General features: G+C 36.8%; 13 protein-coding genes and 36 non-coding genes across 49 annotated transcripts; all 49 read right to left on the bottom strand. All coding sequences in view use genetic code 5, as the record gives it.

Annotated features, from left to right (window-relative positions):
• Positions 1 to 5: 5 nt before the first annotated feature.
• Positions 6 to 73, bottom strand: C2G87_mgt34. Its single transcript has one exon. It is a non-coding gene; the product is annotated as a tRNA-Cys (tRNA).
• A 12-nt stretch (positions 74 to 85) lies between these two features.
• COX3 (cytochrome c oxidase subunit III) lies at positions 86 to 961 on the bottom strand. Its single transcript has one exon. It carries the CDS (start codon positions 959 to 961, stop codon positions 86 to 88), a length of 876 nt encoding a protein of 291 aa, YP_009450473.1.
• A 148-nt stretch (positions 962 to 1,109) lies between these two features.
• ND4 (NADH dehydrogenase subunit 4) lies at positions 1,110 to 2,285 on the bottom strand. Its single transcript has one exon. It carries the CDS (start codon positions 2,283 to 2,285, stop codon positions 1,110 to 1,112), a length of 1,176 nt encoding a protein of 391 aa, YP_009450472.1.
• A 132-nt stretch (positions 2,286 to 2,417) lies between these two features.
• On the bottom strand, positions 2,418 to 2,486 carry C2G87_mgt33. Its single transcript has one exon. It is a non-coding gene; the product is annotated as a tRNA-Trp (tRNA).
• A 16-nt stretch (positions 2,487 to 2,502) lies between these two features.
• C2G87_mgt32 lies at positions 2,503 to 2,567 on the bottom strand. Its single transcript has one exon. It is a non-coding gene; the product is annotated as a tRNA-Phe (tRNA).
• On the bottom strand, positions 2,568 to 4,316 carry ND5 (NADH dehydrogenase subunit 5). Its single transcript has one exon. It carries the CDS (start codon positions 4,314 to 4,316, stop codon positions 2,568 to 2,570), a length of 1,749 nt encoding a protein of 582 aa, YP_009450471.1.
• Positions 4,317 to 4,326: 10 nt separating this feature from the next.
• Positions 4,327 to 4,395, bottom strand: C2G87_mgt31. The gene has a single exon. It is a non-coding gene; the product is annotated as a tRNA-Trp (tRNA).
• Positions 4,396 to 4,469: 74 nt separating this feature from the next.
• ND3 (NADH dehydrogenase subunit 3) lies at positions 4,470 to 4,967 on the bottom strand. The gene has a single exon. It carries the CDS (start codon positions 4,965 to 4,967, stop codon positions 4,470 to 4,472), a length of 498 nt encoding a protein of 165 aa, YP_009450470.1.
• A 2-nt stretch (positions 4,968 to 4,969) lies between these two features.
• C2G87_mgt30 lies at positions 4,970 to 5,040 on the bottom strand. Its single transcript has one exon. It is a non-coding gene; the product is annotated as a tRNA-Glu (tRNA).
• Positions 5,041 to 5,058: 18 nt separating this feature from the next.
• On the bottom strand, positions 5,059 to 5,967 carry ND1 (NADH dehydrogenase subunit 1). The gene has a single exon. It carries the CDS (start codon positions 5,965 to 5,967, stop codon positions 5,059 to 5,061), a length of 909 nt encoding a protein of 302 aa, YP_009450469.1.
• Positions 5,968 to 6,017: 50 nt separating this feature from the next.
• On the bottom strand, positions 6,018 to 6,082 carry C2G87_mgt29. The gene has a single exon. It is a non-coding gene; the product is annotated as a tRNA-His (tRNA).
• Positions 6,083 to 6,097: 15 nt separating this feature from the next.
• Positions 6,098 to 6,164, bottom strand: C2G87_mgt28. The gene has a single exon. It is a non-coding gene; the product is annotated as a tRNA-Gly (tRNA).
• A 5-nt stretch (positions 6,165 to 6,169) lies between these two features.
• On the bottom strand, positions 6,170 to 6,775 carry ND6 (NADH dehydrogenase subunit 6). Its single transcript has one exon. It carries the CDS (start codon positions 6,773 to 6,775, stop codon positions 6,170 to 6,172), a length of 606 nt encoding a protein of 201 aa, YP_009450468.1.
• A 3-nt stretch (positions 6,776 to 6,778) lies between these two features.
• Positions 6,779 to 6,848, bottom strand: C2G87_mgt27. Its single transcript has one exon. It is a non-coding gene; the product is annotated as a tRNA-Asn (tRNA).
• A 14-nt stretch (positions 6,849 to 6,862) lies between these two features.
• Positions 6,863 to 6,930, bottom strand: C2G87_mgt26. The gene has a single exon. It is a non-coding gene; the product is annotated as a tRNA-Glu (tRNA).
• C2G87_mgr01 lies at positions 6,931 to 8,393 on the bottom strand. Its single transcript has one exon. It is a non-coding gene; the product is annotated as a 16S ribosomal RNA (ribosomal RNA).
• On the bottom strand, positions 8,394 to 8,460 carry C2G87_mgt25. The gene has a single exon. It is a non-coding gene; the product is annotated as a tRNA-Tyr (tRNA).
• Positions 8,461 to 8,464: 4 nt separating this feature from the next.
• Positions 8,465 to 8,535, bottom strand: C2G87_mgt24. The gene has a single exon. It is a non-coding gene; the product is annotated as a tRNA-Ile (tRNA).
• Positions 8,536 to 8,621: 86 nt separating this feature from the next.
• On the bottom strand, positions 8,622 to 9,350 carry ATP6 (ATP synthase F0 subunit 6). The gene has a single exon. The coding sequence runs from the start codon at positions 9,348 to 9,350 to the stop codon at positions 8,622 to 8,624; it is 729 nt and encodes a 242-aa protein (YP_009450467.1).
• A 5-nt stretch (positions 9,351 to 9,355) lies between these two features.
• On the bottom strand, positions 9,356 to 9,422 carry C2G87_mgt23. Its single transcript has one exon. It is a non-coding gene; the product is annotated as a tRNA-Gly (tRNA).
• Positions 9,423 to 9,949: 527 nt separating this feature from the next.
• Positions 9,950 to 10,017, bottom strand: C2G87_mgt22. Its single transcript has one exon. It is a non-coding gene; the product is annotated as a tRNA-Gly (tRNA).
• A 548-nt stretch (positions 10,018 to 10,565) lies between these two features.
• C2G87_mgt21 lies at positions 10,566 to 10,633 on the bottom strand. The gene has a single exon. It is a non-coding gene; the product is annotated as a tRNA-Gly (tRNA).
• An 869-nt stretch (positions 10,634 to 11,502) lies between these two features.
• On the bottom strand, positions 11,503 to 11,570 carry C2G87_mgt20. Its single transcript has one exon. It is a non-coding gene; the product is annotated as a tRNA-Gly (tRNA).
• Positions 11,571 to 11,589: 19 nt separating this feature from the next.
• Positions 11,590 to 11,657, bottom strand: C2G87_mgt19. Its single transcript has one exon. It is a non-coding gene; the product is annotated as a tRNA-Ser (tRNA).
• Positions 11,658 to 11,661: 4 nt separating this feature from the next.
• On the bottom strand, positions 11,662 to 11,727 carry C2G87_mgt18. The gene has a single exon. It is a non-coding gene; the product is annotated as a tRNA-Met (tRNA).
• A 371-nt stretch (positions 11,728 to 12,098) lies between these two features.
• On the bottom strand, positions 12,099 to 12,165 carry C2G87_mgt17. Its single transcript has one exon. It is a non-coding gene; the product is annotated as a tRNA-Gly (tRNA).
• Positions 12,166 to 13,149: 984 nt separating this feature from the next.
• C2G87_mgt16 lies at positions 13,150 to 13,216 on the bottom strand. Its single transcript has one exon. It is a non-coding gene; the product is annotated as a tRNA-Gly (tRNA).
• Positions 13,217 to 13,711: 495 nt separating this feature from the next.
• Positions 13,712 to 13,778, bottom strand: C2G87_mgt15. The gene has a single exon. It is a non-coding gene; the product is annotated as a tRNA-Gly (tRNA).
• A 623-nt stretch (positions 13,779 to 14,401) lies between these two features.
• On the bottom strand, positions 14,402 to 14,469 carry C2G87_mgt14. Its single transcript has one exon. It is a non-coding gene; the product is annotated as a tRNA-Gly (tRNA).
• A 218-nt stretch (positions 14,470 to 14,687) lies between these two features.
• Positions 14,688 to 14,864, bottom strand: ATP8 (ATP synthase F0 subunit 8). Its single transcript has one exon. It carries the CDS (start codon positions 14,862 to 14,864, stop codon positions 14,688 to 14,690), a length of 177 nt encoding a protein of 58 aa, YP_009450466.1.
• Positions 14,865 to 14,866: 2 nt separating this feature from the next.
• On the bottom strand, positions 14,867 to 14,930 carry C2G87_mgt13. Its single transcript has one exon. It is a non-coding gene; the product is annotated as a tRNA-Gly (tRNA).
• Positions 14,931 to 15,175: 245 nt separating this feature from the next.
• On the bottom strand, positions 15,176 to 16,432 carry CYTB (cytochrome b). The gene has a single exon. The coding sequence runs from the start codon at positions 16,430 to 16,432 to the stop codon at positions 15,176 to 15,178; it is 1,257 nt and encodes a 418-aa protein (YP_009450465.1).
• Positions 16,433 to 16,505: 73 nt separating this feature from the next.
• C2G87_mgt12 lies at positions 16,506 to 16,574 on the bottom strand. The gene has a single exon. It is a non-coding gene; the product is annotated as a tRNA-Pro (tRNA).
• On the bottom strand, positions 16,575 to 17,845 carry C2G87_mgr02. The gene has a single exon. It is a non-coding gene; the product is annotated as a 12S ribosomal RNA (ribosomal RNA).
• On the bottom strand, positions 17,846 to 17,914 carry C2G87_mgt11. The gene has a single exon. It is a non-coding gene; the product is annotated as a tRNA-Thr (tRNA).
• A 720-nt stretch (positions 17,915 to 18,634) lies between these two features.
• C2G87_mgt10 lies at positions 18,635 to 18,701 on the bottom strand. Its single transcript has one exon. It is a non-coding gene; the product is annotated as a tRNA-Val (tRNA).
• A 30-nt stretch (positions 18,702 to 18,731) lies between these two features.
• C2G87_mgt09 lies at positions 18,732 to 18,803 on the bottom strand. The gene has a single exon. It is a non-coding gene; the product is annotated as a tRNA-Met (tRNA).
• A 1,885-nt stretch (positions 18,804 to 20,688) lies between these two features.
• C2G87_mgt08 lies at positions 20,689 to 20,755 on the bottom strand. The gene has a single exon. It is a non-coding gene; the product is annotated as a tRNA-Gln (tRNA).
• A 75-nt stretch (positions 20,756 to 20,830) lies between these two features.
• Positions 20,831 to 20,900, bottom strand: C2G87_mgt07. Its single transcript has one exon. It is a non-coding gene; the product is annotated as a tRNA-Ser (tRNA).
• Positions 20,901 to 20,913: 13 nt separating this feature from the next.
• On the bottom strand, positions 20,914 to 20,983 carry C2G87_mgt06. Its single transcript has one exon. It is a non-coding gene; the product is annotated as a tRNA-Lys (tRNA).
• A 284-nt stretch (positions 20,984 to 21,267) lies between these two features.
• C2G87_mgt05 lies at positions 21,268 to 21,334 on the bottom strand. Its single transcript has one exon. It is a non-coding gene; the product is annotated as a tRNA-Leu (tRNA).
• A 12-nt stretch (positions 21,335 to 21,346) lies between these two features.
• Positions 21,347 to 21,682, bottom strand: ND4L (NADH dehydrogenase subunit 4L). Its single transcript has one exon. The coding sequence runs from the start codon at positions 21,680 to 21,682 to the stop codon at positions 21,347 to 21,349; it is 336 nt and encodes a 111-aa protein (YP_009450464.1).
• Positions 21,683 to 21,686: 4 nt separating this feature from the next.
• On the bottom strand, positions 21,687 to 21,752 carry C2G87_mgt04. The gene has a single exon. It is a non-coding gene; the product is annotated as a tRNA-Ala (tRNA).
• Positions 21,753 to 21,754: 2 nt separating this feature from the next.
• On the bottom strand, positions 21,755 to 22,792 carry ND2 (NADH dehydrogenase subunit 2). Its single transcript has one exon. The coding sequence runs from the start codon at positions 22,790 to 22,792 to the stop codon at positions 21,755 to 21,757; it is 1,038 nt and encodes a 345-aa protein (YP_009450463.1).
• A 305-nt stretch (positions 22,793 to 23,097) lies between these two features.
• Positions 23,098 to 23,847, bottom strand: COX2 (cytochrome c oxidase subunit II). Its single transcript has one exon. The coding sequence runs from the start codon at positions 23,845 to 23,847 to the stop codon at positions 23,098 to 23,100; it is 750 nt and encodes a 249-aa protein (YP_009450462.1).
• Position 23,848: 1 nt separating this feature from the next.
• Positions 23,849 to 23,916, bottom strand: C2G87_mgt03. The gene has a single exon. It is a non-coding gene; the product is annotated as a tRNA-Arg (tRNA).
• Positions 23,917 to 23,921: 5 nt separating this feature from the next.
• Positions 23,922 to 23,989, bottom strand: C2G87_mgt02. Its single transcript has one exon. It is a non-coding gene; the product is annotated as a tRNA-Asp (tRNA).
• A 3-nt stretch (positions 23,990 to 23,992) lies between these two features.
• On the bottom strand, positions 23,993 to 24,060 carry C2G87_mgt01. The gene has a single exon. It is a non-coding gene; the product is annotated as a tRNA-Leu (tRNA).
• An 8-nt stretch (positions 24,061 to 24,068) lies between these two features.
• Positions 24,069 to 25,790, bottom strand: COX1 (cytochrome c oxidase subunit I). Its single transcript has one exon. The coding sequence runs from the start codon at positions 25,788 to 25,790 to the stop codon at positions 24,069 to 24,071; it is 1,722 nt and encodes a 573-aa protein (YP_009450461.1).

The following is a 25,790-nucleotide window of genomic DNA, read 5'->3' as shown; positions in this document are numbered from 1 at the left end:
TTCTAAGACCAAGGCGAATTTAATACGCAACTCGTGTTTTGCAAACACACATGATAATTTTCACCACTTGGCCAATACCCTCTTTTTAATAAATCGTAAATAAGAAACGAAGAATATCTACAATTCCTGGTCAATTCTTATGTTCAAAGATTTCCATCTTTTTTATTCAAACAGCATATGGAGTAACATATATTCCCCAATTACCCCAAATATAAATAAATAAGTAGGCTGCAACCCAGACAATATCAACAAAATGCCAATATCAAACTGATATTTGAATAGATGTTATATGAGATGGCCTATAGGACCCATAAACCATTATTTTTAAACAATAAATGTTAAACATAGTACCAGCCAACACATGAAGTCCATGGAATCCGGTAATTAAATAAAAACATGAACCGTAGATACCATCCTGTATTGTGAAACCAGCTCTCTTATACTCATAAAGTTGAAGACACCTAAATAAAATTCCCAAACCTACAGTAACACCTATTCTCCGCCAGTCATTGAACCCAGCCTTAACCGTTTTTACGGCCCAATTAGCTCTATAACCTGAACTAACAAGAATTGTAACCCCCAACAAAGGTAAAGCATAAGGATCTATTGGTATAATACCTACAATAGGTGGCCATATACAACCCAACTCATCCGACGGTACAAGAGCTCTATGGAAGAATGCTCAAAATAAACCAATAAAAAAGAAAATTTCAGATCAAATAAAAAGAGCAAAAGCTAATTTTATATTATTAACTTCTTGAGCTGTGTTTATTCCAACTAAAGTTTCCAACCTTAGTCTTTCTCACCAGGCCCCACAAACCAGTATTAATAAAATTAGTAGAACTAAGGTTCCACCCCAAAGCTCAGTCTTTCTCACTAATCGATTAAAACCAAAAGCCATATTTACAAATAATCTAATTGTAATAATTGATACGCAAGCTGGCCAAGGAGATCTCCCCACATCAGCTCACAGGTATCGATGAGGAATAACTTTCTTATTATTAATATTTAATTTATACTTAACCTATAAACTGGCCCCAAATACTTTCGCTTGGGATATTTTAGGATTTAAACCTAATAATTTTTATATAATTAAACCAGATAAGTAACTAAAATATTCAAACAAAGTTTAGTAATCCTATAAACACACAATGTATTAATATACTTAGAAACACTGGCCCGTTGTTTACTTTATTAATAGGTAATAAATGCCTAGAGGAACTTCCATGCTGAGTTAACAAATATAATCGTAACCTATATGCACCGGTTAAAACAGAAGCAATACCCACTAAAAAAAAATTAATATAATTTATTGACCCTAGACCTCCTATTAACCTAAGCTCGGCAATAAACCTGGGAAATGGAGGAACACCTATGTTAGCTGAACAGCCCATAAATATAAACACTGATAAGAATGGTCGAATATTTATCCAACCACGGTTAAAGATAAAACCACGTGATCCAGATAGATCGGACATAAACCCAACAAGTGCAAATAGAAGGGATGAGATCAGCCCATGACTTAACATTATTATGTAAGCACCGTGAAACCCCCATGAATTTCAACTAAAAATCCCAGAAACTACAAGGCCCATATGTCCTACAGAAGCATAGGCAATTACCTCTTTTATATCTACCAACCGAAGACAAATAATTCCGCTATAAATAGCGCCCCAAATACCTAAACTAATTACTAAAGAATTAATAATTCAGTGCCCATTCCCATATAAAGGAAAAACACGAAATAACCCATAAGTCCCTAGTTTAAGTATAATTCCGGCCAGAATTATTGAACCAAAAGTTGGGGCCTCCACATGAGCTTTAGGGAGCCAAAGGTGAAATGGATAAATAGGAGATTTAACAAGAAAGGCTAAAATCAGACAAACTCACCAAAGACCACCCATCATACCTCTAAATGGTGTTTTATTAAATAAAACTATTGAAACATCTCCAGCTTTATGGCTTAAACAAGCAAGTGCCCATAAAAGAGGTATAGAAGAGAATAAAGTATAAACAACTATATAACCACCCGCCACTAGGCGGACAGCTTCTCTTCCCCATCGTAAGATGATATAAACCATAGGTACTATTCTAAGCTCAAACCCGCAATAAAAAATAAGAAAATTGGGCCTAGAAAAAGATAAAGCAAGAGCTACTATGAGGAAAGAACAAGCTCAGGTTATTTCATTGCATGCTTTTTCCAAACCCCTTAGAATAGCTAAGGAGATAACTAAACACCTTAAAGCTAAAAGGGAGATTGATAGTGAGTAAAATAAAAAGTAAATAAACATTAAAACAAATTCTATCCCCAACAGAAAAAAAAATAAGAAATAAACAATAAGAGAAAAAATCAATAAGAAAGGAAAAAAAAGAACTTAATTGAGCTAAACCTAGTGAATCTATTGTTTTTACCACTTAGGGATTGGCGGAAGTGTTACCCGCACCCCAAGTTTTGAAAACCTGTGATCTAATTAAACTACAATCCCTTTCACTACTGATATGTATGGAGAGGTTGTAACAACCACCTGGGTGGCTTCAATACCCTATTCTAAATAAACTACCCCCACCTATAGAGAAAATAATCAAATCATAAATATAACTCACATTACAACACATAAAAGTCAAACCATAAAATAAAAGAAACCCCAAGATTTCTCAATTATCCTATCAATTTTAGATACTATCCAAGGATAAAAAGATGAATCTTTTTCTAAGACACTAGATTTAAATTTTTCATAGACTTTAATTTCAAGTTGCCATAAGTCTTTTAAGAAGACATTATAAAACCCTAATACACTATATATCTCTCATCACCCGGAATCACAACGCTCTGAGATATTTTTTCTATGATCACCAATTTTTTCCTTAGCAAGATCATTTCAACCTCTTATAAATAAATCTGGTGAATGGGGTGAAATTCGTGGGGCCAGCCACCCAATAAATGCTCCAAATACTATTCAAGAATTCGTTATATTATAGGAGCAATTATTTCTAGCTTTAATCTCTAATCCAGTGTTCACCCCGCTTAACGGGTAGATAATAAATGGGAGAACAGCCAAGCCAAATATTAACATAAAAACAGATAATGATCTTCATCATCTGAACCTTTTATATTCTACAGTAGGGTGTGTAGCCTTAGCAGACCTGAGTAAAACTATTACTCTAAGAAGTCGAGTCCTGTAGGCTACTGTAAAAAAAAACCCAATATATAGAACCAAAAGTACTCCAGCCCTAAATACTCCCCTCCTAAGACCCCTAATAAGTGCATGCTTCCTATAATAACACCCTACAAATGGAAAACCGACTAGTCCCAGTAACCTTACTAAGAAACCCACTTGAGCCATTGGTATCGAGTTTAGGCGACCCCCTAAGAAACTGATGTCTTGGCAATGACATCTGGCATAAATTACTATTCCAACACTAACAAACAGGAGAGCTTTCACCACAGCATGTGATGCCATATGTGCAAAAGCTAACTCTTTAAACCCAGCCCCTAGGTAAAAAAACATTAATCCAAGCTGACTTAGAGTTGACAGAGCAACAACTCGTTTAAGATCCGTCTCAAACAGTGCTATTAGACCGGGAAGCACTATAGTAATTCCACCAATCCCTAATAATAATCAACAAATTGGTAATACAACTCTAAAATTTTGAATTAATATATATACACCAGCTGTCACTAAGGTTGATGAATGAACAAGAGCAGAAACAGGTGTGGGTGCAGCTATAGCTGCTGGAAGTCAGCCACTAAATGGGGTTTGTGCCCTCTTAGTTATAGCTGCTAAAATAATACAAAAAACAACAATAACTGGAATACTCTTAGCTGATAAAAAAGCAGGATCTACACTTCCGTAGGTTAAGGAACAAAAAGTTAAGAAGATTAAAAGGAAAGCATCCCCAATCCGACTAGTAAGAGCCGTCAACATAGCCCCTTTAGAAGCGGATGAGGATTTATAGAAACTCACTAAAAGAAATGAGGACATACCCAACAAATCCCAACCTAAAAAAAGGCCAGGTAAATGGGGAATAAAAATAAGAGTTAATATTCTAAAAATAAAAAAAAAAAATAAAAAATAAAATCGAACCTGATTCTTCTCCCCCTTCATGTAATCTAAAGAGAAAAAGATAACCCCAAGTGCAATAAAACAAACCAAAGAGGCAAAAGTTGTTCTGTAACCATCAAAAATTACATCAATTCTCAGAACTGAAGAACCCAAATCTACTAGGTTGAATGAAAAAATGTCTTTATGATGATTAAAGGCATATTTTACTGCTAAAATGGGGGAGACCAAGGAAACTACTAAAAAAAAAGGAATTATCTTCAAAAGAGGTCAGCGGGAGTGTTACCCGCACTTTAAGTTTTGGAAACTAATGATCTAATTAATCTATAACCCCACCTAGCAGGGGGTGGTCTTAGACCACTCACCAACCTTAGGGGCTCAACTGCCTACCCCTGCTAAAATGACTCTCTAGGATTTAGGTTTACGACGTCAAATTCCTTCCCACCATTCACCCTCTGTTTTTAGAATAGGAGCCCAATCTAAAGCCCCCTTTAAGGCCTCAAACAATAGAGAAAAGAACAAGAAACTGGTAAATATGAAAACTGAAAGTGATGTAGCGGCCCAAACACCTGCTGAGTTCATAATAGGAAGTCTGGTAATTAAAATTACTTCAACATCAAAAATTACAAATAAAACTCTGATCAAAAAAAAACGAATAGAAAATGGAGTTCGATTAGGGGTAAGAGGACGAAAACCACACTCGTAGGGTGTAGATTGATTCTCATTTTTAATTTGCCCAGTAAATCCATTCTCTGATCTTAAAAGAAATCTTACTAAACAGTAAAAAAGACATGCAAAATAAAAACCAGAAAACCATATTCCAACAATTGGCCAGAGTGGAACACACCTAAAGTAAACAAGAATAGTTGGGATAAGTAAATAAGGAGCATAGACTACTGAAGTCATATTCAGAGCTCAGGAAAATAAGTGCTCCTGTAATCAGGTTTAAATACCTGAGTGATAAATTCACTAAACTATGATAGATTCTCTTATTTAATTATATTCAAATGATATACCAAATATAAAATCTTAAAGTAAGAGGGAGTGATCCAAGTCACATTATTTTTATTAAATGATCAAACCGAATTCGAGGAAATACAGCACGACAAAAAAGAATAAAAATTCTAACAAAAAAAGCTTTAGTCATAAAGTAAGCTTCTTGTAGCGGTGGATTAGTAAACATAAAACCATCATTTAAATATAAACTAGTAGTAATAACTCTAAAGAGTAATATATTTGAATACTCAGACATAAAGAATAAAGCAAAATGTAACCCACTATATTCTACATTGTACCCAGATACTAGCTCAGACTCAGCTTCCACCAAATCAAAGGGCCTCCGGTTTGTCTCAGCCAGAATACATGCCAACCACATTCCAAACAGGGGGGGAAAAGCAAGTGCGACCCAAATTCTTTGAGTAGGGGCTGCGACCCTTGTCATCTCTAGTCTATGGGTAAACAAAAGAGGAAAGACTAAAAGGAGACCTAACACAACCTCATAAGAAATTGCTTGGGCTAACGCACGAACCCTAGCTATTAAGGAATATTTCCTATTAGAGGCCCACCCAGCAATTATAATAGGGACAGCCCTCAGACTGATAAAGCATAGGAAAAGAAGAGCACTTACTTCAAGAGAGTAGGTACCCCAAAAAGGAAAAACTCTCCAGGCTGCAAAAGATAATCCCAGCCTAGCCCTTGGACAAAGCACATAAGCCAAGTGATTTCTCTGAGCAAGGCGAATTATATCCTTTATATACAGTTTTATTCCATCAGCTATTGGCTGAAGAACTCCACGTAACCCTACCACACCAGGTGACTGGCGACCAGCTACAAGAGACAAAATTGCACGCTCTGATAGGCTATAGAAAGCAATAATAATTAAAAGATTAATTTGAAATCTAAATATATATAGATAAATTGGTGAGAGAATAATTACAAAAACTCAAGGGAAAACCTAGTCGGGAAGGGGAATACCCTACCTGCAAGGCCACAACTCACCATTCTTTTTAAACTACCCCGACAAAAAATATAATAGTAACCCCTCCCGCTATTACGGCGGACCTCCTATTTGGAAGATAAGAATACTTTTTATACTAGAGGGGCAGCTCCTATAAGCTCCAGAAAATCTTAGCCTTTTTGGGGTTTTTTGAGTCAACAGCTAAGCCTATTCCCTTTAATTCATCATTAGTTATAGGACGTAAGGCTCCTTGTAAAGGAGAGATTAATTTCAAGGCCCCTGCTATTACTCCTGCTAAACTTGCTAAAATGATAACCATAAAAACACGATTTGACTTATTAAATAGAGGGAGAAAATATCCATCAGGACTTGATAAGAAAACCACCTCCTCAGTAGCTTCCCCCATTCAACCACCAAAAAATAACGGAATTACCCTTACAGCCAGGATAAGAGGAACAACTTTTAAAAGGTGTCAATCTATTTTCCTAATTTTCATTTCATCTGACGGATCTATTGCAAGCACATAAACAAAAGCCACTAAAATTACACCACCATAAATTAAAAATAAAATTGCACCTACCCATGGGTGAACAATTAAGGCTACTAAACATGAGCTAGTTACAAAAAATCTAATAAGTGAACAAGACAGTTGCATTGGAGTAGGAGAAATAAGTATTAAAAATATTCTAATAACTATTAGGGTTGCCAAAACAAGTGTAAAAACAGGTACCATAACTGAAGTCTGAGAAGTTGGCATTTTTAGGGAAGGCAGTTTATTAGCTGCTTACTCTCGGTTAACAGCCGAACGCCATAACATTGGCTTCTCCCCCACAAAATAAATTTTAAGAGAGTACCAAAATTACTTAGCAACTCCCGATTGAAAGTCGGGCGTGATTCTTTCACCAACTCCCCCCACAAAATCTTAGAATATATTCTAGGATCTTAAAAAACATAGGTTTCGCCCCGGAAGTCCTTGCGTACAATCTGGGACTAATTCGCAGATAGAAGCCAACCTGCCTTTCAACGGTCTGAACTCAGCTCACGTGGGGAATTAAAGGACGAACAGTCCCACTTGAACAGCTCCTGCTACCAGTTCAGTTTCCCTGAGCCAACATCGAGGTAATCTACCCGCACTTCAATGTGTCCTATCCATGCGACGATCTCTGTTATCCCTAGAGTAACCCTGCTCCTTTAGTCAGATAATCAGTAAAGACTATGGCTCATTGATATGACTAGTAATTCTTTAGCTTACACAAGTTTCATGTGCTGAACTGTTATCGGACACGAAGGCCCCAAAGACAGGAAGAGATTCTTATATATCACTGCATTCCCCAAGCAGAACTCTTATGTGAACCCTAAAGGCAACTTAAATATCAGTATATAGTTGAAAGTGAGTAAACCAAGAGTAAAGACTTCATAGGGTCTTTTTGTCCCGCGCAAAAATAAAGGCATGCTCACCTACAATTCAAATTTTATTTTTAATCCCGAGACAGTAGCCCCGTCATCTAGCCATTCTCTGGCCTCCAATTAAGAGGCATAGTTACGATACCTTAGGACGATTAAAGCCGCCGTTTACCCCGCAGGGCACCGGGCAGACAAAACGAATTATAATATTCAACCCGCGGTGTCTTTGATAAACAGGTGCGAGGCAAATTTGCCGAGTTCCTTAGGATAAAGTTAGACTGTACTTCAAATAAAATAATACGATTCAAAGTATAAAATACCGCATAGTACAATTATATTCAAGAATAATACGTACAAAATACTCATTTATCCAGTGTAATAAAACTTACAAACGTTAACTTTAGTTTAAAAATAAAATTTTAGGCTCAAACACCAGACAGATTCCAGGATTTTATAAGTTAATCTTGTCAGAACTCCACTTCTACTTGAAGATTCCCAAAAACCCACACTCCTTAATAAACCTTGCGGTATCTCCCACCAAAATTACCGTAAAAGCCTTACCCTTACGGCTAACAGTATACATAAAGATAAACTTTACAAGTTTATTTCCAATGTATCTGCCCCACTCCGGTGGGTTTCTCAGAAAACCAGCTATCCTAAAGCGCGACTAGCATATAACAACTATCACATACTCTAGACACCATCTTGCAACATAGAGGTCATGCGCTCTCAGCAGGTACATAATAGCTCACTCCATTTCGGGAAATAATAGATTCTTTTAAGGTCTTGGGTAACCATTATGCACAAGGTAAGGAAATAAATACATGCTAAAAAACAAATTACATTCCAAACTTTAACAATAAAAATGAACTATAGCTACAGGAAATACCTATGTTGAAAATAAAAGGAACCAGGATTGCGTTCAGCAAAGGAAAAAGAGAAAAAAAAACAAGCATAAGAGCCAGACATTTAGGTCTGGGTGAGATTGAAACTCACATAAAAGGGTTTACAATCCTCCGCATTATCTGCCACCAGACCTCTCAGGCGCCAGATGGACTCGAACCACCTCACCCGCTGCATCAATGCGGGGCCCCACCAGTTGAAGATGGCACCAAAAAAACTTAGTATTATTCATTATAGAGAGGTCTTCAGAAATAAGTAGTTATTTAAACCTTTTTCAACTGTATTAGCTTAATAAATTAGCATTTAGGCTTTCTATATTGGTTATAGTAAACATTTAACAAAATGAAGAATACATAAGCTTGAAGAAAGCAAATACAAACCTCAGCAGCAAAACATCCTATTGACAAAATAAAGACTAAGCCACCCTTAAATAATCTAACCTTAGCTAGCTTGGCTGAGTAGGCTAATACTCTTTTATATATAATATGACCAGCTATAGCATTTACCCTAAACCGTGCAGATAAAGTAAGAGGTCGAATGATATGACCTAAGATCTCTAGACATGCAAACGGAATGGCTAAAAATCGCGGAATAGAAGATGATAAAAACTCACTAGAAAGAAAAACCCGACCATTTCAAAAGCCCTTAACTACTAGGCTTGCTCATAAAACAACAGCCAAAGGGAGAGTGAACATAATATGAGCTCTATAAACTACACCTAAAGGAGTAAGACTAACTAAGTTAATAAAAAGTATACAAAAAAATACACCTGATAGGAATGGACCTACTCTCTTTCTTCCTTTAGGTACATATATCAAAGACTGATCCATCAAGAATTGGTTTAAAGACTTGAATCTTGATTGGAGACACGACCTCCAAATTCCTGTAGGCTTTAAAAATGGTATACAAATAAAAATAAATAAAAAAGCTAGAAAAAATCTTACCCACCCATCAAGGAAAAATCCCCTAAATAAAGAGTGACTTTTTTCACTATAAATCATATTTGTAAAATCAATTTTTCTCATTTAAACAAAGAAGGCAGAGGTATATCCTGCTTTTCCAAAATGGAATTTTGGTGCCAACCAGGCTTCTCCTCTATTGCACCTTACATACTTATTATCTTTAAAATAAGCAGATATAATAAAAATATGAAGTCTACGAATTCTATTAGTTTCCCCACCGGCATTTAAATATTGTCCCTTAATCCTTAATTTCTGTTTTTACCATAGGGGTGAGGAACTCAGCTCCAACAGAAAAAAATTAACTAAAAATATTTACATTCATGTCCATAGATTATTTTGCAAAAGCCGCAACAATAACAGGAATTTCAGGAAGGGGCTTCTTAATCTTAAGACATTCAGGCTCAATCAAAGGCAAAAATTGCTCATACCCACTCATAGGAAGGTCTTCTTTAGCCAAAGGGGGAAATCCTTCACACACAACTGTAGGGATAATTTTATCACCCTGAAGACACCCATACTGAACTAAGCTCCTATCAGCTGTACTAAACCATTCCATTAATGCTATAATTCCATATGTGAACTCAATAATGAATCACATATAAAAAAGTGAAAAAATAAAATAACATAAAGCAAAGATGTAATCTTGTTGCCGATTTGACATAAAGAGAAGGCAGGAAATATGTCCTGCTTTTCCAAAATGGAATTTTGGTGCCAACTAGGCTTCTCCTCTAATTATTTCCTCACAGACTTTCGGAAGTTAGTTCCCATACGAGAAAAGTTTAACTTTACAGGCCATTTTTTTTTTACAAGATTGGCCTTGAATAAAACTCATAAAAAATAAATATACTAAACCAAAAACAATGAATGAGCTAAAAAATCAAAACAAGCAAGGACCGATCATTGCCAAGATATCCTCAATTTTCACTGGATTTAAAGTCTTATAGGATTTATTAAGAATAAATGAAAGACTCAATTTCTTTATAAATTGAGTATAAATAGTATTTTCGTTCTTGATAACACACTGGAAACTTAACATAAACATCAAAATTGGATGGGAAAAACAGTCAATTAAGAATAAAAACTATAAAACCTATAATCATAATAAAAATCATAAGCCTATAATAAACCTCTAGACTAACTAAAGGTTTAACAAAATATAAAACAAACCCCCCCAAAAACACCGGCAAAAATAGTCCATTACTTATATCAACTAGAAGCCCAAAAACAATTAAGTTAGATAAAACTCTGACAATAAATTTAAAATCAAACTCTGGCATTGAGAAGAGGCAGGCAGCAGATCCTGCTTTTCCAAAATGGAATTTTGGTGCCAACCAGGCTTCTCCTCTATTGCACCTTACATACTTATTATCTTTAAAATAAGCAGATATAATAAAAATATGAAGTCTACGAATTCTATTAGTTTCCCCACCGGCATTTAAATATTGTCCCTTAATCCTTAATTACTGTTTTTGCCATAGAGGTGAGGAAGTCAGTTCAAACAGGGAAAATTTTTATTAAATAAAGCCAAAAACCTATAAATGAGCTAGAAAATCAAAATAAGCAAAGACCGATCAATGGAGTTCAAAAAAAAAAGAAAAAAACTACTTACGCCCCTGCTTCTGGCAAGGGACCGCCCTCAACCACAATTGGTTCTGGTTGGAAAAGCTCTGCTGCAGACATTACCGCCCCTGCTTCTGGCAAGGGACCGCCCTCACCCACAATTGGTTCTGGTTGGAGAAGCTCTGCTGCAGGCATTACCGCCCCTGCTTCTGGCAAGGGACCGCCCTCAACCACAATTGGTTCTGGTTGGAGAAGCTCTGCTGCAGGCATTACCGCCCCTGCTTCTGGCAAGGGACCGCCCTCAACCACAATTGGTTCTGGTTGGAGAAGCTCTGCTGCAGGCATTACCGCCCCTGCTTCTGGCAAGGGACCGCCCTCAACCACAATTGGTTCTGGTTGGAGAAGCTCTGCTGCAGGCATTACCGCCCCTGCTTCTGGCATTAGGAGTTTTGGTGACGTTAGCTCACCCGCAGTCGCCCCAAATTCAACCTCCGGTAGGGTCACAGAAGTCCGTGGAAGATTAATTGAATACTCCTTGACCAGCTCGACAAATAGATTAAGAGTTTCCGTCACATCGACAAACTCTCAAATAATGAATGACAAAAATATTAAGGAGATTAAAACTATAAGCAAGGAAAACCGCCACCAAGTAATACTGAGAAGGCAGGGAGTGTGTCCTGCTTTTCCAAAATGGAATTTTGGTGCCAACTAGGCTTCTCCTCTACACAAAAATAAATCAAGAAGACCCCACGGTGAGTCGAACACCGTAGCAAAGTTTTCAAAACACTGCCCCTCCGTAGGTATAGGGTCAAACTGATCAGCAACCACTCAAGGATACATTCGGGTTATGAGTCCGACGGTCTTTTTAACCTAGCCAACCATTTCCAAAAACCCTTAATTACTAGATTTGCTCATAAAACAATAACCAAAGGGAGAGTGAACATAATATGAGCCTTATAAACTACTCCTCTAGGAAAAAATATTAAACCAATTTTCCCCTAAGCTATTCAACAGGAAACTCAAGAGGAATAAAGAAGATGAAAAGAATATATGTTACAATACATATACACACAACAAAGATTTGAATCTTATTAAAAGTTTTTGGATCATCAATTAGAGGCTGGATAAATTTTAAAATAACAACCCTAAATACAATAGGTATAGAAGGAGGGAGTATAAGGGTAAATACTGAAAAGACAGTACAATACCTAACAACTTTTTTTAAAAATTCGTGAGTCCTACGCGACATCCAAGAGAAGGCAGAGGTACGTCCTGCTTTTCCAAAATGGAATTTTGGTGCCAACTAGGCTTCTCCTCTGAGGAATATCACAGACAATAAAGAAGCTATTCTAGGAATGAAAAAGCCTTTAAAACCTCCATCCATTAGGTTTAAATACTTATTACACGCAAAGACAACTTAAAATCACAGTTTAAGATAAGTCTACAGATCAAATTAAGATTTACTTAATATAAATAATAGACTTAATTGCATGATAAACTGAATTTAGAGAATACCTTGGCTCCGGACGACTACACTTAATCTCTGGGAAAAAGACAAATTCCACAGGAACAAATAGCCAATAAATTATAGTAACCGCAAAACACATGCATATAATAAAAATCATAATTTTATAGTAAGTTTCTAAATCAACTATGGGTTTAACAAAATATAAAATAAACCCCCCCATATATATTGGTAGAAATAAGCCATTAGTTCAATTGATTATAAGTCCAAAAACTAAAAGATTTAAAACAACCTTAACAATGAAATTAAAATCAATTTTCTTCATTTCTAAAGAGAAGGCAGCAACTGAGAGTAGCAGCTGAGGAAAATCACAGAAAAGAAAGAAGCAATTCTAGGAATGAAAAATCCTTTAAAACCACCAGCCATTAGGTTTAAATACTGAGTACACGCAAAGACAAATAAAAATCAGAGTTTAAGATAAGTCTACAGATCAAATTAAGATTTACTTAATATAAATAATAGACTTAATTGCATGATAAACTGAATTTAGAGAATACCTTGGCTCCGGACGACTACACTTAATCTCTGGGAAAAAGACAAATTCCACAGGAACAAATAGCCAATAAATTATAGTAACCGCAAAACACATGCATATAATAAAAATCATAATTTTATAGTAAGTTTCTAAATCAACTATGGGTTTAACAAAATATAAAATAAACCCCCCCATATATATTGGTAGAAATAAGCCATTAGTTCAATTGATTATAAGTCCAAAAACTAACAGATTTAAAACAACCTTAACAATGAAATTAAAATCAATTTTCTTCATTTCTAAAGAGAAGGCAGAGGTACGTCCTGCTTTTCCAAAATGGAATTTTGGTGCCAACTAGGCTTCTCCTCTAATTATTTCCTCACAGACTTTCGGAAGTTAGTTCCCATACGAGAAAAGTTTAACTTTACAGGCCAATTTTTTTTACAAGATTGGCCCTGTAGAAAGTAGAAAAAGTAGCTTCATAAGAGCTGGCTATCTACTTCTTAGCCTCAGGGAAACAGGGCCTACATGAACAAGGCTCGTCAAAGTTAGGTATCTCTGAGTTAATTAATTTAATCTCATCTATAAGTGAATCAAGGAAACACTTTATATATTCGTCAAAAATAAAGTCGATTGGAATAAAAAACCAATAAACAAACCAAATTACTACACATATACCGTAGATAAAAATACGAAGCTTCTCATAAACCTCCTGATCAACTAGGGGTTTAACAAAAACCAAAGTTAACCCCCCCAACATAAAGTGTAATAGATAACCACCTGTTATCCATCCAAAAATAAATAAAAAAAATGAATGAATGAGCACCTTGCGCATAAAATTCCAACCAAAGTCTTCCATTTCTAAAGAGAAGGCAGAGGTACGTCCTGCTTTTCCAAAATGGAATTTTGGTGCCAACTAGGCTTCTCCTCTAATTATTTCCACCAGCAATTAGATATTGTCCTTTAGTTTAAAATTATTAATTTTGCCATAAGGGTGTGGGAAGACAGTTCCAACACCATAAAAGCCTAAATTCACAGCTATCTTATCTTACTATTTCTTAAACTTAGAAGCATCTAACTCCCCTAAGCAATGCTCACCCAGATTGGATAACTCTGAAGCACTTGATAATTTTATCCACCCTATAAGGGATTTTATAAACCGCTTTAAGTTATCATCGAAAATATAATCAATTGGGATAAAGAACCAAGAAAGGACAAGAGTTACAAGACACAAACCTGAGATAAAAATCCGTAACTTGTTATAAACCACAGGATCAACCATAGGCTTAATAAACCACAAAATAAATCATCTCATTATATAAGGCATAAAATAACCCTTAGTTATAAGACTAAAAAAAAAAAAAAAAAAAAAAAAAAAAAAACATAATAGTATAATAAAACACAAAAAAAAAAAAAGTTAAAAAACACAAAATAAAACAAACTCAATAAAAAAAGGCATAAAATAACCCTTAGTTATAAGACTAAAAAAAAAAAAAAAGAAAGAACCAATTATTATCTTTATTACCACTGCTCGATTAAAGTTTTTCATCTGCTAAGAGAAGGCAGGGAGTGTGTCCTGCTTTTCCAAAATGGAATTTTGGTGCCAACTAGGCTTCTCCTCCATTGCACCTTACATACTTATTATCTTTAAAATAAGCAGATGTAATAAAAATATGAAGTCTACGAATTCCATTAGTTTCCCCACCAGCATTTAAATATTGTCCCTTAATCCTTAATTACTGTTTTTGCCATAAAGGTGAGGAAGTCAGTTCCAATATCTAAAATTCCCCAAACACAGGCCAATTTTTTTTTTACAAGATTGGCCCTGAATAAAACATAATTATATACCTACCAAAAAAAGGCATATAATTCAATCACTGGAGTGGCCCTGTCTTACACCGAAGAGGTCCCCAAAAACCTCAGCAAGCAATGTTGGCCTAATCATATACAAACAGCAGACCAAAGAAATTATATAAGAGATAATACATGAATAGTAGATTAAGTCATAACGTGGTATCCAAGAGAAGGCAGCAGATCCTGCTTTTCCAAAATGGAATTTTGGTGCCAACTAGGCTTCTCCTCTAATTATTTCCTCACAGACTTTCGGAAGTTAGTTCCCATACGAGAAAAGTTTAACTTTACAGGCCAATTTTTTTTACAAGATTGGCCTTGAATAAAACTCATAAAAAATAAATATACTAAACCAAAAACAATGAATGAGCTAAAAAATCAAAACAAGCATGGACCAATCGTTGGCATTAAAGAGGAAAAGTAAATAGATACTTGTACCCCATTATTAAACACTAGGCTCTAAAGATTTTTTCCCCCCTAGTTAGCTAAAAAATCCTCAATAGTTCACTTAATAGACTCAGGGAGATTATAGAAAATAGTAATTATAATGGAAACATATAGAATAAGAATCCAAAGCTTATAGTACAACCTTCGGTCAAGCTGAAATTTCCTAGCTTTCAAGGCAAGATTTAACAAGAAAACAGGAAAGAAAGCAAAATAAATAACTGTTCTATACACAGTTTCCTCTATAAAAGGCCATGTAGCCGGCTGACTTCCAACCCAAGTCATAATAAGCCAATTTCTCACCCAAAGAGCAAATAACATTTTTCCAACAGGACTAAACTGAGTTCCACCCTGTCAATGAGTTATAGGAACTAAAGGAAGAATGGCTAGCACTAAAATAGATAAAACTATTAATGCAACACCTCCGCCCTTAGTAGGAGCAGATCGCAAAATTGTATATACCCATAGGAAATATCACTCTGGAGTAATGTGTTTAGGCGTAGTTATAGGATCTGCTTTAATTCAGTTTTCACATGGAACAAAAGCTCAAGTATGGAATGCCCTTAATTTAATTAAATATCCTATAGCAACTAAGCAGAAAAAGAGATCATTACAAGAGTATAGAGGGTGAAACCTTCGTATACCCACCCCACTAGGGTCGTACAAACCTAGGGGATTTCTTGAACCTGTCTCATGAAGAAGACCTACATGAATGATCACTACAATTACTATAATAAATGGTAAAATAAAATGCAATCTATAAAAACGTGTAAGAGTTGCTTGTCCAACTGCATAACCTCCCCAAATTCACTCCACTAGACTAGGACCAATGTAAGGAATAGTTCTTAATAATCTAGTAATAACCACTGACGCTCAATAGGACATTTGACCCCAAGGTAAAACATACCCAAGGAAAGATGTAGCCATAAGCAATAGTATTAGAACAATTCCGGTGTACCACACTCCAGCTTGACGATAACAACCATAATAAATTCCACGACCAATGTGGATGTACATAAAGAAAAAGAACATAGAGGCTCCATTGATATGGAACCCTCGAATAAGAGCCCCATAATTCACGTCTCGATTAATATGAACAATTGAGTCGAAAGCGTAGTCTACATGAGCCACATAATGAGTAGACAAAAAAAACCCCCTAATAATTTGACACACTAACATAAGACCCAGTAATGACCCAAAATACCACCAATTATTAATGTTAATTGGAACCTTATAATCCCAAACCCTGTTATTAAGAAATTTTACTCATTTATTCTTACGACTAAACATCAAAACCATAGGAGCAGTCCCCTTTCACTTTGGATCATAAACCAAGTGTTTTCTAAATTTTAATGGCCTTCATTCAGGGACCAGGAGCTATTTTCCTGACCTCAAGTTCCCAAAACCTGCGTGCTAATTACACTAGACCCCGCTTCCTGATCCAGGCACACGTTCCCGTACGCCTACCTTGTTACAACTTACCAGCGGTCTCCCCCCGGGTGATGGGCGGTTAGTACACTCCCCGGTTGAATAGAATTCATAAGAGCTTCCTAAACTCCTATTACTTATAAGTCCTGCTTCCTGTGGCTATTTCAACCACATTTCGTTAGCCTAATATAAGCTATTTGTAGCTCAATCGTAGCCTCTGACATGAGGGACCTGTCGACTTGTCTTCTGTCTTAAGACTCTTCAAGGAACCAGCCTTAAAGAGGGAGCTGGGCAAAACTACTGGCTATGCCCCCTTTACGTTAGCTTCACGCACACTGATCGTACTCAAAACCACGCTTCAAGTATGGGCACTTGGAATTCTAAGAAAACAAGCATTATTTTTAGTCGATTCGCACCATAAGCTTTAGGCAGCGATATGACACCTGAGGTGGGTGGATTTTAAGGCTCTAGGCCACTCCCACCACCAGTCAGAGTAAGGTAAAACGGGGATCATCAGATAAAAGATCAAGCTCCCCTTATACCTTCAAGAAGCCGTCTACCCCTTCGAATTTTAAGCCTGGTACTGCTCGTAATCATCCGGTAGCTTGCAAACTCTAATATCTCATATGTCAAGGTTCTCCCTAAGGACCCCTACCACTGGAGAGGTAAGCATAATTAACGTCTGGGACTAGCGGGGTCTCTAATCCCGGTTGACTCTCCAATTTTCACAGATTCAACTATCAGAGTCTTAAGGCCCTCTTTACCACAATTTCGGATTGCACTCCTAGTTGGGCATGACTCTTCCGAAACTTTGCTTTCTTCTGCGTCTAACTGTCTCTTCTGCCGGCACTTTGAATCTGACCGGCACACGAGCATCCCCAGTGCCCTAGTCCGGCATAACATTCCTTCCCAGGGCACCTTTCAACCCGCGAGTTCCCGTGTGAATTTAACCGCGGTTGCTGGCATTCGACCTTTACCCCGGTGATCTAGCGTACATGCCAGCCAACTTGAGTTGCTATTTGAACCCCTCATGACTGGTGTAGTGGGTAACCCTAGACGTAATGATAGACTTGATGCCGCTTCCCGTAACGGTACAGGAGCAGTTGCTTAGGATCTAGTCCTTAACCCTCCGAACATTGCACGTGCGTCTTTTCGTTTCCACTCACTGGAGCGCTAAATCCTTACAAGGATAAATTCCAACAAAACTACCATGCCTTAATTCCTCTGACCGCTTGGCCTACACCAAATAGAAACTAGGGGCGAATTTACTTAGTAAGCCATGGGTGGAGGTACGATCCACATACTCGGGTTACAAAACCAACGCTTCTTGAAAGCTTCCACGGCTTAGTTTTACTCAAACAGTGGTGGTAAGTATGAATAACTTGGGTATTTTATATATGGAAGAAAAAAACGTCACCGTCTACGACGAAACTTATGAGCAATTGTTGTATTGCTCTTTAATTTCTTTTTTTGCATACAAAGAACAATTTGATAAGGAACCTGAAGCCAAAACGAACCAGTAGAAGCAATCACTCCAGCCCCCTTAGGGGTAAACCATATGTCATTATAATAAACAAACTCCTTATAAATTACTCGAAATAAACCAGGTTCTATCTCCTCTAAATCAGATTGCAATCACCAAATATCTTTAAGGCGAGAGATATTAAAATTTGTATAAGAAATTCTCGGAAGGCAAATAAAATCCCCTGCTCCATATTTCTTAAAGATATACCTTGAAAGAAATTTTCAATTTAACAGCTCTCACTCAAAAGAAACTAAAGGAGGGGAAATTAGATCATCAGGAAAAAAAAAAAGTTCTGTTTTATTAGGACATCGAAAATTTTCAACAAATTTTGGTTTAACTTTAAAATAACCTGAAGAAACCTCACTTAAACGATAAGCAGTCTTATAATAATCTATAACTAGAGGCCTATCAAAACCAGGACGAAAAGCAACAAAATGACCAGCAAATGGACACATGAGATCCCGACGCTCTAGGACATAGTGAACTAAAGCCGAAAAATCTGTCTCACGACGACGAGTTATACTAAGAATTCTCACTTGTCAGGCTACTCCAGTTACAGAGTTCTCCTTGGCGTAAGCAAGGCACATCTTACAATGCTTCAGCCCGAACAATCCAAGATAAAAACTCCAAATTAAGACCCTGCCCTGGGTGTGTACCCCAGTCCTTCGGGTGATGAGCCCAACGACCTAAACCATAGTCTAAGCAGGGAAAAATTGACAAAAGAGAGGTGGAACCCCTGTCAAATATATATAATTTAACTTAAATTTGGTTAAATTAGACATCCTTAAATGGTGATTTGACTTAATAAATTTAAAAATAAGGACCTTAAGCCCCCATACCCCCAAAAATTTCATTTTTCTCTATATAGAGGTAAACATCCGGCGTCCATCTTACGGGGGGCCCCTCTGGATAAGAGGTATATTTTCCACCCCGGCCCCCCGTAAAGAGAGGTGGAACCCCTGTCAAATATATATAATTTAACTTAAATTTGGTTAAATTAGACATCCTTAAATGGTGATTTGACTTAATAAATTTAAAAATAAGGACCTTAAGCCCCTATACCCCCAAAAATTTCATTTTTCTCTATATAGAGGTAAACATCCGGCGTCCATCTTACGGGGGGCCCCTCTGGATAAGAGGTATATTTTCCACCCCGGCCCCCCGTAAAGAGAGGTGGAACCCCTGTCAAATATATATAATTTAACCAAATATAAGCTAATTTTTGTATCCTTAAATGGTGATTTGACTTAATAAATTTTTAAAAAAGGACACCCCAAAAGGGGGGCTTAAACCTCCTAAAATAAGGCCTAAACTACGTAAAAATAGCCTCTTAACCACCAAAAATAGGCCTTAAACTTCATAAAAATGACACACTCCCTTAGGTGAAAGAGAATCTCTGTTTAATTTATGAACCTAAAAAAAACCGTAAAAATAGACCCTAAGCTAAAAAACAACAAACCAAAATCTAGAAAAAATCAACTTTTAAGAAAAGAAAGGAAAAAACCTGTCTAACACTTAGCTCCCAACCTATTTACCTCTAAGCTCTTTCCAAGACATAAATTACTCACTAGTTAAGGTGAAACCCCAGTTAAGCTCCCCATGATAACCTTATTTTTTAAAAATAAGGTGGCTAATTTTTTTTGAAGATACCAGGTTTGAAAAAGGGGAAAACCTTGTTTAGTGAAGTTTATTTAAATAAATTACAAAAATGGCCCAAAATCGTCATTTTTTAAACATTTCTCACACCCCATAAGTAAATTCATCGCTAGCCCTTTGAGAGTGGGGGAGTTCTTCCCCCCCTCGTTCACCCCCCCTATTGTCTTAATCTCAATCCATCTCTATATAACCCCCATGATAACCTTATTTTTTAAAAATAAGGTGGCTAATTTTTTTTGAAGATACCAGGTTTGAAAAAGGGGAAAACCTTGTTTAGTGAAGTTTATTTAAATAAATTACAAAAATGGCCCAAAATCGTCATTTTTTAAACATTTCTCACACCCCATAAGTAAATTCATCGCTAGCCCTTTGAGGGGGGGAGTTCTCCCCCCCCTCTTTCACCCCCCCTATTTTCTTAATCTCAATCCATCTCTATATACATGTATATAAGGAAAGAGTGGGAATTTTTAGTTAGAGAGGCTATGAGTTGTGAGTCTCTCACCTCTCATCTTTCCTACTCTTCCCCCTCTTTCCTTATCAGTGGTAGAGATGGGGCAGTTGACACAGCCTTAGTAGTGGGTCCTCTCTCACTTGGACCCTTAGCCGGGATCCAATGATCTAGGAGGCCACTCCTAGACCCCCCCCGCCCCCCCCCACCCTTTATGGGGGTAGGGGGCGGGGGCCCCCCGCTTTTTGGGTGGAAATCTCCTACATTGGATACCTGTTTTGAATGCCTTAACTCACTCCCCCCCCGCGTAGGAGTGAAGCATTCAAAACAAAGTATTCCAATGTATATTTGGAGATCCCAGATCCAAGACCCAGACTTAGGCCTCTGGCAGGCAAGATATACCTCTCACCTGTAGTTCCACTTGAATCTATGCCCTTAACATTTTTTTCCTCTCTCACCTGTAACCCTTGAGCCGGTTTTCCAACGATAATACGATCCGGGATATCAATCCCGACCCCAAAGACAAAGCTTTGTATGCTAACTACACTTAATCGTAAAAATGAAAACATAAAATTTTTAAAATAATGCGACTCAGGGATTGAACCCTGACTACAAAGACCATTCTATAAGCAGGGAGAGGGGGGGAATCGAACCCACCGACAATGTGTTTAGAAGACACTTGCCAAAACCAAATCAATCCCAAAGAAATATAAACAGAGGAGGTGGTTTATTAGCCACTTTCTTCCGGTTAAAAGCCAGACGCCATAACATTGGCTTCTCCCCCAAAAGCTAAGAAAAAAAATTAAAATAAGGACCTTAAGCCCCCATACCCCCAAAAATTTCATTTTTCTCTATATAGAGGTAAACATCCGGCGTCCATCTTACGGGGGGCCCCTCTGGATAAGAGGTATATTTTCCACCCCGGCCCCCCGTAAAGAGAGGTGGAACCCCTGTCAAATATATATAATTTAACCAAATATAAGCTAATTTTTGTATCCTTAAATGGTGATTTGACTCAAAAGATGGGACTTTATATTCTAAAAATTCTTAATCTTAAGTACTTTCTTATACCAGGAGAGTTAAAAGTAACTCATAGGCGGGTCTTAAATCCACTGCATTTATCTGCCACCCTGGCTTATGACGTAAGCTAAAAACCACCTATATGAAGCCAAATAGGGTTATCAGACCCTGACCAACGAATAAGAAGTACCAGTAAAACTAAACCTGTAGCAGCCTCAATAGCCCTAAAGGCTGCAATAACGCCTAAAAACCATAAAGCCCCAAACTTAAAAACTACGCAATATAGAGAAGCCCTAATAAATCTTAGCGATTCAAGAGCTAACAAAATTGATAATAAATGACCACGACGTGAAATTAATAAAAAAATATTAGTAATAAATACCAGTAATCAAACCGAAATTATTACTACCTTCATGTTTAAACCAATTTCTCAAACACCAGGAAGATGTGTTGAAGTTTTCATTCTAAGACACTGGGTAATTACTACCACTTTCCGGGTGCAAATCGGACTTCCTTACTTAGAATACAGCGCCAATTAATAAAAAAAAAATAAAAAAGGAAACATAAAAATTAAGATAAATATCCGAATATAATCACCTGCCTCCCACTTAGGTGTGGTAACAGGGTAAGAGAGTCTTGTGACCCACCTATGAACCCTCAGAGTAAATACCAAGTTTATATACAGTAGGGCACTTATGCCACTCCCTATAATCAGAGTTAATGAAGTTAACTCAAAACCAGACTCAATCAGGCTAAGGAGACCCACCCACTTTAGAAAAAACCCAGAAAGAGGAGGGATTCCTGCTATAGACAGTAATCCCAAACATAAGCATGCCCGAGTTGTTTGGCTAAAGTAACCAAATCTCCTAAAGTTTATTAATCCTGACAGTTCAAATATTGAAAACAAAGCAGTACAAATTAAAGCATAGGTTAAAAAATATAAGAGAAGAACCCATTCACTTGTTAAAGTCAAAATTGCTATTCAGCCGGCATGACAAACAGAGGATCAACCTATAAGTACACGAACTGAGTTTACCGTTACGCCTAGTATTCCCCCAATTCAAACCCTTAAAACCCCTGATAGTGCTACCAGTCACCAGAACTTCTGATTTAAATAATTATTAGCTATAATAAATAGGGGGCCATACTTTTGCCAAACAGAAACTATTAAACATCCACCCCACTCCAAGCTTGAGTACACCTTAGGTACTCAAAAAGAGAAAGGAAATATCCCAAGCTTTAAGAATAAACCTAACAGGATAGGAATTATTCAATATTTTGAGTCAAATGCCGACATAAAGCAAGAACTTACAAAATAAACATTAGACCCAATTACCTGAATGATAAAGTAGTTCACACATCCCAACACTGAGAGCCAAGGTATATTGTGTTTCAGAACAATTGGAAAAAAACATAAAAGTATCACCTCTATCCCAACCCACCCAGTAAATAAGTCTGTGCAACCTCTACACATCAGACCACCAGATATTATTAAAGTAAAAAAAAAGTAAGTATGAACTGTATTTAAACTGAAGATCCGCCTTCCAACTTCGGCCAAAACACAGCCGAACATCAAACTATAAAAAGCTCGATTTTTATGATCTAAGTTGGTCAAAAATCTTGGCCGGAAAAGAAGTAAATTAAGAAATAATCATGGAAATAACTGAAATAGTCATTTAGTTATTTTTTTTTAAAATCAATAAAAATAAGCAAAAATTGCTTCAATTTTTAGGTTATTTTTTCCTTAACTAATGAGTGTTTTACGCTCAAATAGCTAAAATAAATCTGACAAGCCTGTTTTTTCACCAAGGGGGGGGCCTTAGTGATTTTATGAAATTTGTAATTTTTATAGGTAAATTTACTGCTAATAAACCACTTTTACTCTTCAATTTCTTCTAATTTTATAAATTTTAAATAGGTAGCAGGAGTAACAATCTCTACACAAATAGGTATCATAAAATGATTAACCCCACATAACTCTCGACAGTGTCCATAGGCTACTCCCACAGTTCTAGCTAAAATAGGCCTCCGATTAAGTCGACCTGGAACAGCATCAACTGTAATCCCTAATGCTGGCACACTTCAGGAATGGATCACATCATCTCTAGTAACCAGAAGTTCACCAGGCATTCCTTGAGGAATCACAAAAGGAGCATCAACATCAAGTAAATAGGTATCTCCCTTTCTTAAGACTGTGTCATCATCTCTAGTTGAGGGGACATCATTTAATAGGGCATAAGAATCATGCTCAAATCCAAAGAATTTGCCCATCTCATCAATTATAGCATATTGATATGTTCAATACCATTGATGGCCAGTAATTACACTATGGAATAAGGTAGGCTCCTTATGCTCGCCATTTATATATAAAACATAGAAACTTATAGAAGCAATTAAATAAATTAAAAAAGCAGGTACAATAGTTCAAATAGCCTCTAAGAGCTCATTCTTAAGGTATTTTCGACAATGTCCCACAACACGTCCTGAGCTTAGCGCTATTACTAAGCCACAGACTACAGTAGTTAACACAAAACAATTAATAGTTATAATACACTCATATAAAAACTTTCTTAGCCTAGCAGCTATGGAGAAATTTATTGAATAATAAGTACCACCTCACTGAGACATTAAGACCCAGAGGGACTTTACCCTCACCAGCCAGGCCGAAACTGGCTATACTTGTTATACTACAGGCCCCTAGTAGGAGGGTACCGATACTCTCAGTAACACCTATTTGACAGACAGGTATGATATTTTTCACCAACCCTCCTTAAACCATGAGGGGGAGTGAACCCCCGTCTCCTGTGCCTAAAACAAGCATATTAACTCTACTACCATGGCCACTTTACCTACTCTTCAGACTCATCAACCCGTTCACCAAATAAACCTAATGGTGAAGCAAACTTAATATTTTGAGGTTTTCACTCTTTAGATAAGAATCGTCAAATAATAGCTGAAATATAGTAAGGCTTTTTTTCTTTGTGTTTATAGCAAACAAACTTAGGCATCTCACCGTTCGTATGTGAACCACAAGGTAACACTGTATTTCCTTCACCTGCACCTGTTCCGTAGTACTCAGATTCAGAACGAACAAAGAAGGCAAAGAGAAGAGGACGCTGTACAAGATAAACCTCCCAAATAGCAGAGATAAATAAACCTATGGCAAGATAAGAACAGAAACCACCCGTTGAAGAGATGGCTTGCCATACTCTGTGAATATCCGGATAATCTTGATACCGACGAGGTATCCCCGTTAGACCTATTCAATGTATAGGGAAAAACGTAAAGTTTACTCCAATGAATGTGAGTATAAAATGAGTTAAAACTAAGTCTTTTCGTGGAACTATTCCAGTTCAAAATGGGAATCAGAATCAAAAGCCACCAAAAATAGCAAAAACCGCACCCATCGATAAGACATAATGGAAATGGGCTACAACATAGTATGAATCATGAAGGAGTGTTCTTAAAGCTGCATTAGCAAGAATTACACCAGTTAATCCACCAATGGTAAACAAAAGAACAAACCCAATTGCCCAAAACGTTGATGGGTGACTATGCTTTAAACTATAAACGCCACCAAAAATTGTAGCTAGCCAATTAAATACTTTCACGCCTGTAGGTACTGCAATTATTAGAGTAGCTGCTGTAAAATAAGCTCGTGTGTCAATATCTAAACCTGCTACAAACATATGATGGCCTCACACCAGAAATCCTATTCAAGCAATCCCTATTCTAGCCCATCTCATCCCAATTTTCCCAAATACATGAAGCTTAGCCGAAGAACGGCATAAGATATGGGAAATTACCCCAAAAGCTGGTAAAATTAAAATATAAACTTCTGGGTGTCCAAAAAATCAAAATAAATGCTGCCAGAGGATTGGATCACCACCACCCTCTGGGTAATAAAACCTAGTCCTAAAATGCCGATCTAATAATAATAAGGTTAAACCTGCAGCCAACACAGGAACTGATGTAACCAATAAAATTGATGTTCCAAACAGAGTCCAAATTAGCATAGGGTTCAACCTCATAAAAAAGAGAGCTCCTATACGCATATTAAAAATAGTCACCAAAAAATTAATTCTTCCAGCAATTGATGATATCCCTGCTATGTGGAGAGAGAATACTGCCAAATCAACAGGTAATCCATCTATAAACTCCCTATTCCTTAGGGGTGGATACATAGTTCAACCACAACCTAACCCTCCTCTCCTTATAAAAGCCATACACATAAGAAATAAAGACCCTAATGCTAGTCACACTCTTAAGTTATTTAATCGAGGTATAGATAAGTCTTTAATCTTAATCATTAATGGAATAAACCAGTTTCCCAATCCTCCAATTCTTGTGGGCATAACAAAAAAAAAAATTATCATAAAAGCATGTATAGTTATAATCCTATGGTATATATACCCAACTTGAAGCCATTCTCCAGGATGGCTAAGTTCAATCCGTATACAGTGGCTTAATCTAAGACCAAATACCCCAGATCAAAGCCCTATATACAAGTAAATAGTCCCAATATCCTTGTGGTTTACTGATTTTAATCAACGATGAGTTCACTCTTTCAC

Source organism: Lingula anatina, mitochondrion (genome assembly GCF_051362555.1).
Source record: "Lingula anatina mitochondrion, complete genome".
Classification (NCBI taxonomy): Eukaryota; Metazoa; Brachiopoda; class Lingulata; order Lingulida; family Lingulidae; genus Lingula; species Lingula anatina.
This window is presented reverse-complemented; position numbering and strand designations above follow the sequence as displayed.